Source organism: Manacus candei, unplaced genomic scaffold (assembly GCF_025592945.1).
Source record: "Manacus candei isolate 608988 ecotype Guabito, Panama unplaced genomic scaffold, ASM2559294v1 h1tg000028l, whole genome shotgun sequence".
In the NCBI taxonomy this organism is placed as follows: Eukaryota; Metazoa; Chordata; class Aves; order Passeriformes; family Pipridae; genus Manacus; species Manacus candei.
In genome coordinates this window covers 22,636,985-22,651,105 of record NW_026138076.1, presented here as the reverse complement: position 1 = coordinate 22,651,105, position 14,121 = coordinate 22,636,985, and the positions used below count along the sequence as shown (strand labels likewise).

Here is a 14,121-nt window from a genome sequence, read left to right as displayed (position 1 = left end):
GTCCAAGTTGACTTGACTCAATACTATGTATAATTAACTCCCTTACTGAGATTTAGTCTCTTAGCTTTCTGTGTTTTTTTTTTAATTCATCAGATTTTATTTAGGTGTAAATGACAACACATACTTGATGTCATAAAAGTGGGATGGCTGACCACAATTTAAGAGTAGCAGGAGGGACTGCTGTATAGCTGTTTTCATTGCCCCTGCAGTTTCAGTCCCTTAATGTAAACCCCAAAATTCTCCTGTGAAATTGGCCTGCATTCACTGCATCATGCGGCTCTTCACAAAATAAAAGTTTTATTCTGAATATTGCAGCTCTTTGGGCAAAAAACATTGTGTTAGCTCTTTAGGTCAGCTGTTAATATAAATTACCATCCCATTTCACACTGTCTGGATTCCACAAGGGATTTGGTAAGTCATTTGCTTTGGTATCCCAAAGAGAATGCTTAATTATGATATTTGCTCAGTATTTGATTAGTTTTATTCCTTTTAATTATTTTTCTTAATCTTTTTGTGGTTTTTTTTTTAATAAATGGTTAGCTATATGACTACTCATGAGAGAATTTATACTCAGTGTTTTTATGCTATTTTAATGAAAAAAAATAGACAAGGTGAATTTCACCTTTAATTGTAGGTTACTCTGAAAAATTTACAAAGAGGTATATGTATATTCCTTTTCAGTGTTTTAGGTTTCCTGTTGACATTTAACCCTGTTCAAAAAGTCTTATCTGAAAACTCTTAGATGTCCCCGTGAAATAAATTTGTTCAAATCAGTCTATTCTTGGAAGACACCCTTCCGTTTTTAAGGAGGTTTTAGTTGTGTGTGTGTTAACAGTTTCTGTCAGGTATGGCATACACTTTTTGGAAATGCCTGAAGTTTTTTCTATTAAATAACCAACATAAGTTTGTTATTTTTCACAATGCTTTTGCTAGCAAAAAGGTGACCTTAGTATGGAGGGCACAGCCTGAAATATTGTTAGCGTTGTAATAATAAAAAAAATAGATCTCTAGATAATAGATGAGAAAATATAACTTCCATGCATAACCCTTCATGTGGAAATGTCATTCTCAAAGGCTTTAGTTGCAGTGAAATGTAAGTTTTAAAAAACAGAGAGGGAGGTCATTATATTTTGCAGATGTTTCAATTGATCCTCAACTATGCAAGGAAATAGTAATTTCTGACTTTTTGCTGTTTTGAATGTTGTGTGAAATTTGGAATAATCCTACAAACAGTGCAAATTCAATAGAAAGGCCACTGTATTCTAGATTTAACGTTCTCTTATAGACATTAGTTGACTATAAAGATTCTAACACCTTTCTATATGAAGGATGATGCACTCTTGAAGTTCACTGTCTTAACTGTTATTCCACCTTCTCAAGATCAATGTTACTCAAGCTACAGGCTTGTAGAGGCAGTAATGTTAAATCTGTCATCTTAACTATATCTTTATATTCTAAAACAGATTAACATATGTATTGTGTAAGTACAATAAACGCAGTAGCACAATGGATAATTTTACTTTCTTTTTCTCCTAGATGTTCAATGAATTTGAAATAGAACAACATCAAGAATGTGCTTATGACCACTTGGAAGTGTTTGATGGTGAAAGTGAAAAATCACCAATCCTTGGGCGCTTATGTGGCAATAAGATACCAGATCCTCTTATTGCTACTGGAAACAAAATGTTTCTCCGCTTTATTTCTGATGCATCAGTTCAAAGAAAAGGCTTCCAAGCAACACACTCTACAGGTCAGAAATCAGGATGTGCTTTACTAATAACTTGCCCTTTGTTCTTTAGTGGAAGATATTCAGATACTTCTTTTATAGGAATGGGCTGAGTTCACAGATAAGATAATGTTAGAGCTGAATCTAATGAAACCTTAAGCACAATAGGAAAAGTCTGAGACTGTAGAAAGTATTCTCTAATATTTTAGATGTCTCTTTCTCCCTGTCTCTCTCTCTCATAGGTAAGCAATTAAAAGATTTTGAAACAAAGTCTGATCAAAAAATCAAAGAGATATTCCTTAGGATTCATGACGTGAGTTCCTAAAAGATTTGGTAGCTTTTCACTGTATTTGTAATGGCAACACTTAACTGGGACATGTAATGCACCTCCATTACTTCCCTGTTCTAACTTAAACAAAAATCTGGGGTTTGTGTAAACAGCTATTTCTTTCCAGTGGTGCTAAAAAGGAAAGACAAGCTGAAGAAGAATAAGAAAAAAACAATACTGAAACTTTCTTAGGACCCTTAGAATGTATTGTCCTTCATATTTACCATTTAATTTTCTTCTTTGAGAGAAATCACTGGAATTGAAAGTAGTGGTTTACAATAGCATTAATAGAGTTCTTAGGACATTTTCAGTGTGTACATTTCTTTCCCCGACATTGCTTGGCTTACAGTGGCCCCTAGTGCTGAATCTCTGAACTTCCAGTGCCTGTTGTAAGATGAGGGGATTTGGGGGTTTTTTGGCCTTTGTTTTCATCTTCAACTGTAATGTCTGTCTTTACTTTTCAAAGTTCATTCTTATTCACCCAGTATTTGGCATTAAATATTAATGCAGAAAATATTTCATAAATATCTGTACTGCTAGATAAGGTTTAATGACAGCTAACAGTTTTTAATAGAAGATAGTAACCAACATGACTAGTAATTTTTAATGTAACTTGATATCACCCAGAGTATTCATCAAGTTGATGCATAGTGCTCAGCTAACAAATCCCTATATATCAATACTGGCATTTTCTCTCCTTTTTGTTTTTTCTTTTTTTTTTTTCTCTTCTGCCTTGTTCCAAATAATTTTAAAACTTTAGTTATATACTTTCCCTTTAAGAGACAGTAGACAACAGTATATGAACTCTTCACTCATGATCTGGGCCTTGAAAGTGAAAAATTTAGCTACCTGTATTTCAATTTGTTTTTCTCATGGAAAATCCTCTTTTACAAGCATGGCGTGTTTTGCCTTCCCTACTGCAGTAACCATTTCCCTTACATGCAAAATTAGATAAAAGTGGTAATAATTAATCTTTTTTTAATTACCTCAAGGTATATAGTTAAAGGTCCGAACTCTTGTTAGAATCTAGTGTTGTAAAACTACTGTCTCATTTATTCTACCCACTTCAGTTTGCAGAATTGGAGCAGTCAATGTGTGAAGGAAGTTCAGATGTATACTCCCTAATTTCTAAAGATTGCGAGTTATGTTACGACTTGCTGAGTTTTATGTGCTTTAGTAGGCACAATAATGCTTTTCTGAGAAACAGTGAAGAGTAAAATCTACCCAGTTTTTAAGAATGTGGTAAAAAATGATAAAGTTTGTCTCCTTACGAGGACATTTATTTCTGTCAGTTGCTATTGCACAGACTACTCCCTCAGATGAACACACACCACCAGCATGTGTTTGGAGGTAGCGTTTGATTGAGAGACAGTTCAGATCTTGCAGTCTTTTCCTGCAGTGCTGAGCCAAACACAGATTCTCTGTGAGAATTTTACCTCAGTGTTATGGACACATGTGAATGAATAGGCACCTAACAAGTGAATGGACAGTGGATTGTATTTCCTTAGTCTGTCTTTTCTAGCAAATAATAATTGATGGTATGCAATGGAAGTAGACAAGATTGGTTGATTGTGCGTAGCTGTGCGGACAGACAGGGAATGCTGAGGAAGCTGCTCCCTTCACTTTTGACCTGTTGGCAGAACTCACTCAATAAAAGGACTGGTGCAACATAACAGCAGTAAAAGAGTAACTGGATGCTATGCCCAGAGATGTCTCTCCTCCTGTATTCCTGGCATCTTCATGGCTTTATAGCCTCTTACTCCGGTAGATGGTGTTGATGTTTAGTTCCCTTTTGAGGCACTTTTTGGCTTGAAGTACTATCCAATTTCAAAATTTTCATTTAATATTTCAGAAAACAGGATAAAAATGTGGCAGCACATGAAGTAAAGTTTCAAAAACTAGGTTAGATAGAAAGGCTTCCCTGAGTGGAGAAAAACTTATAAAACGCTGTTTTGAAAGTGCAACATAGTTTTAGAAAGAGATTCTGTCATATTTTCCCCTCTCAGAAAAGGCATAACCCATCCATGAGGAATTCAAAAAAATGCTCCTGACAGAACATTAAACATCGTTGCTCAGGGAGTGATCTGTTTGCCCTAACACAAGCATCTAGTTCTCTTCTGGACAGCATCATTTATGATGCCTGGCCTCCAGCCACTGCTGCAGGAGGTTGTAGATCTGCTGTAGGTCCTATTTCTATCTGTCAATGCTGGGAGGATATCTCAGACAAATTTGGGCATCTCAGATGTCACTCAGTTTAAAGAGTCTGTGTTGCTTCCAAAATAAGTGTAATAATTCAGTATGGCAGTGTTGAATCGCATTTATAATCTTATTTCACTAATTCAAACGGTGTGGGTTTAAGCTTTTCGCATCTGTCTGGCTTGTTAAACAGTCAGCATACTAGTGCTTGATTTGTTCTTATGTCTGTAAGAAGCCTAAAAGTCCTTAGAAAGGTCAAGAAATGAGAGGATTTTTGCTCCTTAGATGATCTAGAAAAAATCTTTCACCTGAAACTTGGACATATTTCTTTACAGTCAGATGTGTACATCATGCCTACAGCAGAGCAGCCATACCTTTGTGTGGAAAAGATGAGGTATAGTGCAGTTAGGTTAGTTCTGGTACCAAGGCTAAGCAAGTGGTGTTGCATGGCACACTCTGTTCTGTGCCTATCCCACACATCCTAATGCAGTTCTGCATTGTGAAGGCTGAATGTAGACTTTTGAAACCACAACTTAGTCATTATGAAATTGAAAATTCGACTTGTAGTTTCTAAAATCAATACTTTATTCTAAAATATGAGGCTATAATCCATGAGAGAAGGGCAGGGGAAAGGGAATTGCCATTCTCTGTGGTTGTCAGTATGGCTACAATTTTTCTTTAAGCTACTGTCCACTGTAGCAAGAAGAGGGAAAAAATACAGACATTCATTAAACATTTTCTCTGTAGCAGCTGTTTGATGTCTGAGGCAGAGAGATGTTCCTAATATTGGCAACAGTCCAATAAATAAAACACACACCCAAAACCAAACAAAAAAACCCCCGAAACACCTCCCCCCCACCAAAAACAAGGAAGTACATGAAATCAGGAATAGGAGAAAAACCCGGTAGATTAGAATATCAATGAGAAACAACTGTTTAAAATACCTTATTTGACAGATTTTTATCACATGCTCCCATCTGTTCTTTAAAAGCAAAAAAATTGAAATTTCAGATTAAACAACAGATCATGCATAGTGCATTACTTATGTAGTTTATGTTTCCTGTTTTGATTTCTTCATTTCCTTATTAATAAAACCACCACATGTTTAAAAAAATAAGGATTTGGTAATTTCCATTATTAATTCCCAGCTAAAATGTTACTCCTCATATATAACATTATATGTTTAGTGTTGGTAGAGTCAATGACACTGAAGTCAAATTAATTGTCTCTTCAACAAAGCTTAGAAATGTTTGAATCTTGCAGTTACTTTCAGGTTATTATAAAATGATGAATCAATAATATCTACGTTTGATCAAAATGCAGGTAGAATTATCTGTTTATTTACTTATAAAAATTGAATCCAAACTTGTGAATCTCAGATTTTTGTTCAAGCTCATCTGCACTTGATGCTTTTTGGGTACTGTAAGAGGATTTGTTCTCGATGAGAAACCAAGGCTAAATTACTCTGTTTGCATTGAAATCTTTTTAAAGTAAAAAAGCCTCCACCCACCTTTTGGAACCATAATAAACAATGCATTTTTTCCTTTAAATACAATTTTCCATCTATTTTTGGTTGCATTCTAGTAGTATTTTTAATTGGCAAATGCGTTACACCTATATATTTAAGTTACTGAGAAGCTGAATTCACTAGCTGTTTGGGATAGAATCGTTTTAATTATAGCTTCTGAAGATATTTAGAAAGAGTAAAGTCCTAGCTACTGTATTTATTTTTGGTTTTTTGCTCAGTGCATTTTCAGCAATTTTTGTTCTCCAGCAAACTGACTAAATTTATTCAACTGTATTTGAACAGCTTATTCAACTATACAGTAAAGCTAATTCATATTTAAATTATGAAGTCTTTGAGCAGTTATAAACAAGCTCTAAAGCCCTGCATCCATTTTGCAACTGTGTAAAAATAGAGATTTATGCTGAAATTATGGTTTTGGCAGCAGGCAAGGATCTCCTGCCAAAGTCTTGCCTCAAGAGCAGGCTTTCAGCTACAAGACTTTCTCTGGTAGTAGCAACTTTCTTCCAGACACACTCTTTTGCAGGGAAAGGCCTGTTCATGACCATGAACTACACAAGGTAGCAAGCTTGGCAGTGGTGCTTAGAACTGAGCTCACTCTCCAGGTGCCACAGTATGGTTAAAGCTGACATTCCTGTGAAACATGAGATTTTTGCACTTAATAGCTGACTACGTGTGCTAGAGCTGATCCTCCCTTGTCACTTGCAAAAAGTGTCATTAATACATGTGGAAATGTCATCACTGAAATGTGGATGCCTTACTTACAGCAACTGTCTTGCTGACCACAGACACCTCCCAGGTGCCTGCTCAAAGACTGCCATACCGCTTGAACCACATTCCTTTTAGCTTTGGTGTTCCCTGTCTTTGTCTTTCACTTGATAATGATGAACTATGTTGAAGTCTCTCTAGTTATGAAATGATTTATGTAAGAAAAAACTTAGAACGATGGATTTGTATTTCTACTGGGTAGTATTTCACTCTCAGCTTGTTTGATTAGCCTGCTTGTGGCATTACAATGCAGTCAGCCTGAATGAGACTGGGCATCTATGAAAACTCTAATTTGCACTGAATAAGCTTCTTTGCCTTTTTTTCCCATCTGTTTAGAGTGTGGTGGTCGGTTGAAAGCTGAAACCAAGCCCAAAGATCTGTACTCACATGCTCAGTTTGGCGATAACAACTATCTGGTTCAGGCAGACTGCGATTGGCTTCTGGTGGCAGAGCATGGCTATCGGGTTGAGTTAACATTTCAGACTTTCGAGGTTGAAGAAGAGGCAGACTGTGGTTATGATTATGTGGAGCTCTTTGATGGTCATGATAAGACAGCAGTGAGACTTGGTCGATTCTGTGGATCTGGGGTAAGTAATCATGTGTAAAACATTTTCTTTTATTTGAATGACAAAAAGAATAAGAATGAAAGAGGAAGGAAAGGGTCAAGAAGAGATGAGGTACAGTTATTACACCTTATAATGAATATTCTAGATTATATACTTCAGGTTTTGTTGGGTTTTTTGTGTTGTTTTTTTTTTAATATAAATTTGCAGGCTTGTAGTACAGTCACTCCCTTGAAATATTTTCAACAATAAATATTCTTACTTATTTTTGAGCTAAGTATTGTAATGTTATGTCAAGCTTTAGGGAGCTGACAGTGGAGTGTTTATCAGCACCCAAAAAACATGTAGCAGCTTTTTCCCTTACATAGAGAGAAATGTATCAGGATTAGAAAGTATCACATCAAAATTCTTTCAATTTGAATGAAGAAGCCACATTTGACAGTGGGAGGGGCAGTTGGGAAGTATTTATAGTATGCTTATCTACTACTTAAGTCTGATTTTAGGGAAAAAAAGTGCTCTTAAACTGGCAATTAATGCGGGCCTTAAGAAAACCCTGAAATCCTATATGCATCTCTGACATGTTTTAACTGTGAGACATGGAGGAAATTGCCAGGTGACATCGTGAAAAGTCTGTATCCTATTTCTCCTTTTAGACTTGCGTTGGTCTGTCAGCTTCTGGCCCTGTGAAAGCTGGTGCAATGATCCCACAAATCCTCATCAATTCTTTATATGTGTGCCAGTGCAGGCACACTTTCATACATATAGCCTTTGCCTAGATAAATAAATTCCTAGCCTGTAATTGAGAACTGAATAAGATAGAAGTATTCTGTCTGATGATGTCAGCATCATGTGAGACACATTGATGCATATCAGGAAAAGAGAAATATCTGTAAGAAAAACATGTGAATGAAGGGGATAAATACACGGAGTGGACAGGTAAATTATTTTTTATTGATTTATTTTAGCCACCAGAAGAAATTTATTCAGCTGGAGAAGCTCTTCTACTTCACTTTCACACTGATGATACAATCAACAAGAAAGGATTTCATATACGATACAGAAGTATAAAATATCCAGATAGTGCGCACACCAAAAAATAACACAAGAACCTCTATGCCAGAAAAGGAGAGTGAGAAAGTAAGAACGCACAGTAAAAAGGAAGGAGGGCATGTCTTTTTTTTAATTGAAGTTATTAGCACAAATGTTTAATATAAGTTCAGTTAAAATGCTGACTTACAAGACCAGAGACTGAAATAAAATAAAAGAACAAAATCACCTGTCCCAGTGGAATAGTCAAGATGATGATGTCCAGGCTCCGTACTTGACTGTCTCTGCAAACCTTGTGAAAGGACTGTGCGTGCAGGGAGAATATAAGAGCTTTTGTTAATGATTCGACATTTGCTAGAACTGCGTGCAGATTCAATCAGTTGCATTCAAGGGAAATGACCCTGTAGACTGTTCTTCCTTTTGACAGTTGTGTGGGGTCTGGGAGGAAAGAAAGCTCTTTTAGGTCACACACTCAAAATACTGTCCTTCTATCTAGTTGCTTTGACTTTGTATCCTGCATAGAGTGTGTACAAGAACTTGAAAGAAGATATGAAATGGGAAGGTCTTCCCTTATTGTTCTGTATTTTTTACAAATTCATCTCTCATATCAGGTTATCAGTGTTTTAAACTGGAAAATCCTACTTCTGAAACATAACTGATCTATAGAGTATTTTGTTTTACTAATAACTGAGAAGTCTGAACTGTTGCATCAGTCATCACTAGTGACCAATCACTGGTTGACTGAATTTGAAGAATTAAGCATCTGAAAATGCTTGGTTTACTGGTTAAGTAAGCTATCTCTGATGATGTGCTCTTATTTTGCACTGAATATAGAAAGAGACTGAAAGAGTTGAAAACCTGTCCTGAATCAAAATTAATATCCATGCAAAAGAGAAATAATAAAGGATCATCTTGAACTCCTCCTACGGAATTTGTTTTCAGCAGTACATTTGAAAACACTGCTAAACTTTATTTCTTCAAACCTTTTTGTGAATTTGCCTGGTTTAGCTGTAATAGTATCCAAGAAATGAAGCTGTAATAGTATCCAAGAAATGAAGCTGTAATAGTATCCAAGAAATGAAGCTGTAATAGTATCCAAGAGGGAAGTTTCCCAAATACAGGGGGTTTTTTCTGAGAATAAGTATATCCGTGATGGTAAAAAAGCAAAACGGAACAACAGACCCAGGATTAGTTTGATATCAAGAGCGAATTCCTATGGTGCTATTCCATGAACATTAAAAACAAAAACAAACCAAGAAGTTTTAGACTTTTGAGCCAACAGTTTGCAGATCACGAATGTCTCACTATACCTGGCTGCATCTGGAAAAGGAAGGCTTTACTGCTTCAAGGGAAAGTGGATTGCAATGGCAGCGCTATTCCTATGGAACAACTACTACTATTGCCTTAGAATCCTTGCACACGATCAGACAGATCTTCCTGTAGATACACCTCTAATTTGATAAATGGACAACTCGGTCATCTTAGAGTACATTAACAAAAGGATCTTCAAGCAAAAGCCCCATCTTCAGAGCAAGATCATCTGCTGTAAATACAGTGACCTGCTTTTGATGTAGAGACATGTTACATTTAGAACTGAGATATTCTATGTGCTTTAGACCATACATGACTTTAGTCATAATGTATATGCATTATGTAAGTATTGTATGAATGACTGCTCCAGGGGAGTGAGAGGTATTGTATGGGTGAAAACAGAATTGTTTCTTTATGTGCCAAGTTCTATCGGGACCCTATTTGACTGTAGCAACTTTTCTTTAAAGGCTTCATAGACAGATAACAAGGACTTCTAGTTGGCAAGAATCAAATTTAAATGAAGTATTATGTTTCACTTACAAGAAATATTATTTTGATATCCTTTGATGTAAGTTGCTACTCAGATTAGCTTAGTTTTTGTTTCCTTACTATGAACATACATTGGCACTAATAAATCTGACCTTTTTTATAAAAATAAAACCCAAATGTCTGTATATGTGTCTTTGGTTGTTTTACAGCACTTTTACTTCTCATATATGTTTTCCTTTTTAGACAGCTGATATGTGTGAAGTTCAAAAATTTAATAATTTCTGTTATTTTTATAATGCTGCTCCACTGTCTTTTTGGTCCATTTTTCACCATGTTTGCACAAGACATGAACCACAAACATTTTCTCCAAGGTCTTTTACTACAAAATTTAGCAGAGACATTACTATAGTTAAAAAAAAATAAAATATGTATTCTTAACGTTGTTATGTAATTTATCAGCTGGGTGGAATTCCAATGCCTAAACTTCTTACAGGAAAAACAAGCAGCAACGGAAGCAGTCTCTCCCTGGTATGGTTAGTCAAAAAGAGTTGGGAAAGGCTGAGGCTGAGAGCAAAAGCAAGTTTCTATGTTATCTTTTTTCCACTTTTCTGTTCCAGTCTCCCCCTTAATATTATCTCTCTTCTGTTTGCTAAACAAAATATTTTAGGTCTTCCTTATCTCTAAATTTGGGTTACTTTAACGAGCATATGATTGAGCCAAGATCATTATTTTTTTGAAGGGTTTTTTTTTTTGTTGTTGGTTCATACAGGCCCCTGTATAAATCCCACTGTCCCAGGTTAAATAGTGCAACTGGAGTGGTTGGAGAAGAGGTTAGACTGGGTAAGCTGAGGGCAACACCATATAGTGTGTTTCCAAAACCCTGTGGAAGGTGATTCTTTACAGTCATATCAAAGTATTGGTTTTGAGTACTGCACATCTGGTATTATTCCACATGGAATGTGTAGAACCCATAAGAGAGTAGTTGCCATAACTTTGAATACAAAGTTTGATTTTATTTCTCTAATTGTTTATTCTTTTGTAGATCCCATATGCTTAAGAGTGGTGAAAATGCAAAAGGAGGTCTTAATGATTATATTGATGATAAATGGACCATATGGATCATATCTTTGCATTGGCTGTGATCCTAGTCTGTGCCTCATGGTGCTATCAGATGCTATTAGAAACAGCTATTTACAAGTCTTAGGAGGTTTTTCCTGATGTAATGAAAATGACATATGTAATGAACTCCTCACTTAGGGGAAGTATGCCTTATAAATAGGCTAACAAAAAAAATGAAAAAAATTATTTTGATTTTTGAAATAGTGAAAAGCACTATGGGTTAACCAAAAAAAACTTTGAAATGCAGAAATTTGTTCACAACTTATTCATTAAAGATCTTACCTTTTGTTCAGTAGTCAACAAAAAAGACACAAACTTTTGACATAAACTTTTTTGACTGTTGCAAAACTGATGGATTTAAATTACTTTTCCTGTAGCATAGAGCAAAGTTTTCTTCTCAGCTATGTAAAGAGCTTCTGACGTGCTGAGTCTTATTCTTTAATGTTGTTAAATTCGGCATAAGGTGTTATGTTGATGGAATATGCTGGTTCTGTGTGGCCGACTTGCTTTTGGAGAATTTGTCTGCAGCAGATCATATTGTGATCAATATCATGCTCTGATAAGATGGAAAGCATGCTTGTGAGAGTCTTTCCTTCTGTCCTTAAAAGAAAAAAAAAAAGAGACAAAAAGTAAAAAAAAGTAATAAAAATCATGAGTGAAAGCCAGTTAAAATGGTTGCCTTAAGAAGCTGTGAAGGTCAAGCTGAAGTGAATACAGCAAGGTAGGTGCACACACAGAGGATATTCTGTTCATTGCTGGCCTTTTCTTCAAGTCTACAACATATTTGAGTAATCTTGCCTAGTTATGAGACCCATGAAACAGTGAGTTGACCTGAGCATGGTTGAGAGCCAGATCAGATCCTTAACACAGTATTGCAACATTACTTTTTCTTTTAAAGCAGATTGCTTTTGAACTACTATAAAAATTAGATTGATTAGGTGAAAGCTTTATCCAACTGGGGAATCAGTTTTGCAATTTTGCTGTGTTTTCAGGGGTGCAAGTGGCACACCTTATTTTTTATAACTGAGGAAATTGTTGTTGACCTCACCTCACCGACTGTGTGCTGCAGCATCACAGAGCGTGGTCACTGTTGAGGCACAATGGAACTTTCTTTTATAATTAAATGGTTGTGTTTGCCAAAATTTGCAGATCTCAGAGTTTAGGGACCTGGTATGGGTATATAATTTCAGGAAAGTATTCAGTCTTAATAAAGACCTGGCCGGTAACCAGAGGGGAATTTTCCCTTGACTTCAGGTCTTAAATTGGGTTCAAATGAATGATAGGAGAGGATAGTTTATATCACATTAACACGTGATCATACAGATTGACACAACCTTATCAAAGGACTTGCTCTTATCTTGATTTTATCATTGATGATTATGATTCAATTATTAAATGATGCTTCTAAAAAAGAAAGAGGACCCAGAACAAACAAAATGCCTGTAAAAGCAAAATATACAGACACTACAGATACAACTATGTTACATTAAAAAAAAATAGTCTCCAAAGTCAACACTGTTGCTGATATCTTATTTTTTCAATGCATGCTTCATATTCTTTAAAAATGCATCATGCTGTATTGCTTTCACTTACCTGAAGGAACAGTTAGATAATTAATTACATTGGTTAGTGAATTTTTGAAGCAGAGAACTGACGACAACCTAAGAAATTACTTGCTTTGGTCCCTAATAATATATATCCAGAGTAACTACCTGTTTGTGAGAGGGAGTAACACTGGGCTATAGCTCTTTCAAGTTCAGGTTTTTTTCCCCTCTAGTATTCCCAAGTTTTTCTGCTCTAAGCTGAATACCTGGAATAAGATTTTAATGTTATTTCACGTGATCTAATTCAATTAATCAAAATAATAGGCAGCTGATTAACACTGTTATTTCATGGGATCAGGGTAAATAAGGTCTGATTAAAGCAAAAAGTACAAAGGAAAATGCACTTTGCAAGTTATTCCTTGTTAGCAAATGTTCACATTTACCCTGGTTTCTCATTCTAAGTTAACAAAGTAAACAAGATGTGGCAGTTGCAAAAACTATTTAGGGTATAATTTATTATATATATATATATGTATGTATGTCAGATTTTGTGTATGTGTCTTCAAAGACCTTCAGATGTAGTAAGCCTTTTTTGAGAAAGCCTAATGCTTTTTCAGAAGTGAAGGAAACTTTCTGTGTTTGCTTTTAGGGTTATCTTTAACTACAATGAAAAATATATGTGAGAATTGCAAACAGAACTGAAGGAACATCAGATTCTAAGGGGCAAGGAGTAGTGTTAAATGTCAGAGCTCTAGGGCACTTTTCAGGTAAGATAGTTTATGGTATGCAATAATACCTAGAGGAAAGTTTCAGGAAGCCTGGTGAAAATATGTATTCTAATGAAAAAAGCATTATGAATAAAAACCAGGCTGTCTGACTTTGATTTTATTTTATTTTAGGAGAAGTGATGATTCGGAGTCTTACTTGGTGTTTTGGCAGAAATAGGAATGAGAGGCTATTGGGTTTGCCTTTCCAAAAGGGTCCTCAGTCTTAGGATCTCCTTTCCTGAATAGACTGTCAAACAGGCAAGGTGGTTAGTTTCCCCCTTGAAAAGACAATTGTCAATCCTTGAAGATGTATTTGTGTGTTTGCCTCTCTTCCTTTTCTTAAGCACAGTGTATACTCTGTCTTTTATGGGAAACCACATATTCAGTGCTTTTATTTAAAATCTGAAAGCAAATGGCCTTGCAAGGGCAAGGTTGAGAAAAACAGTTTTTGAATCTCTAAACTTCAATTGCTAAAAATGATTTGAAATTGTCACAATGTGCATTCATAAGGGACTCCTGAATCTCAGAATACAATTTGACTATGGAGTAGAACCACCAAAGGAGAAGAGAAAAATCAAAATGTTGTGATTAAATATGGTAGTGTTATTGTTTCTGCACACAAGAGAAAACCTTTACTTTTTATTTTTACTTTTGGTCATGATCTTCACAGCTATACAATTGCAGAAAATATCCCAAACATATCCTTTACAATCCCTTCTTCTGTGTGAAGCTGTTGAG

The 14,121-nt window shown here is 35.6% G+C and overlaps 1 protein-coding gene across 2 annotated transcripts in view; it reads left to right on the top strand.

The window, feature by feature from the left end:
• TLL1 (tolloid like 1) overlaps window positions 1-10,124 on the top strand; it is a 132,179-nt gene extending 122,055 nt beyond the window's left edge. For both annotated transcript variants that reach the window (XM_051790167.1, XM_051790168.1), the window contains 3 exons: window positions 1,537-1,750; window positions 6,880-7,130; window positions 8,072-10,124. In XM_051790167.1, the coding sequence (XP_051646127.1) occupies window positions 1,537-1,750; window positions 6,880-7,130; window positions 8,072-8,206 (600 nt within the window). In that variant the 3' untranslated portion in view covers window positions 8,207-10,124. The remainder of the gene's footprint in view (window positions 1-1,536; window positions 1,751-6,879; window positions 7,131-8,071) is intronic.
• Window positions 10,125-14,121: the final 3,997 nt, after the last annotated feature.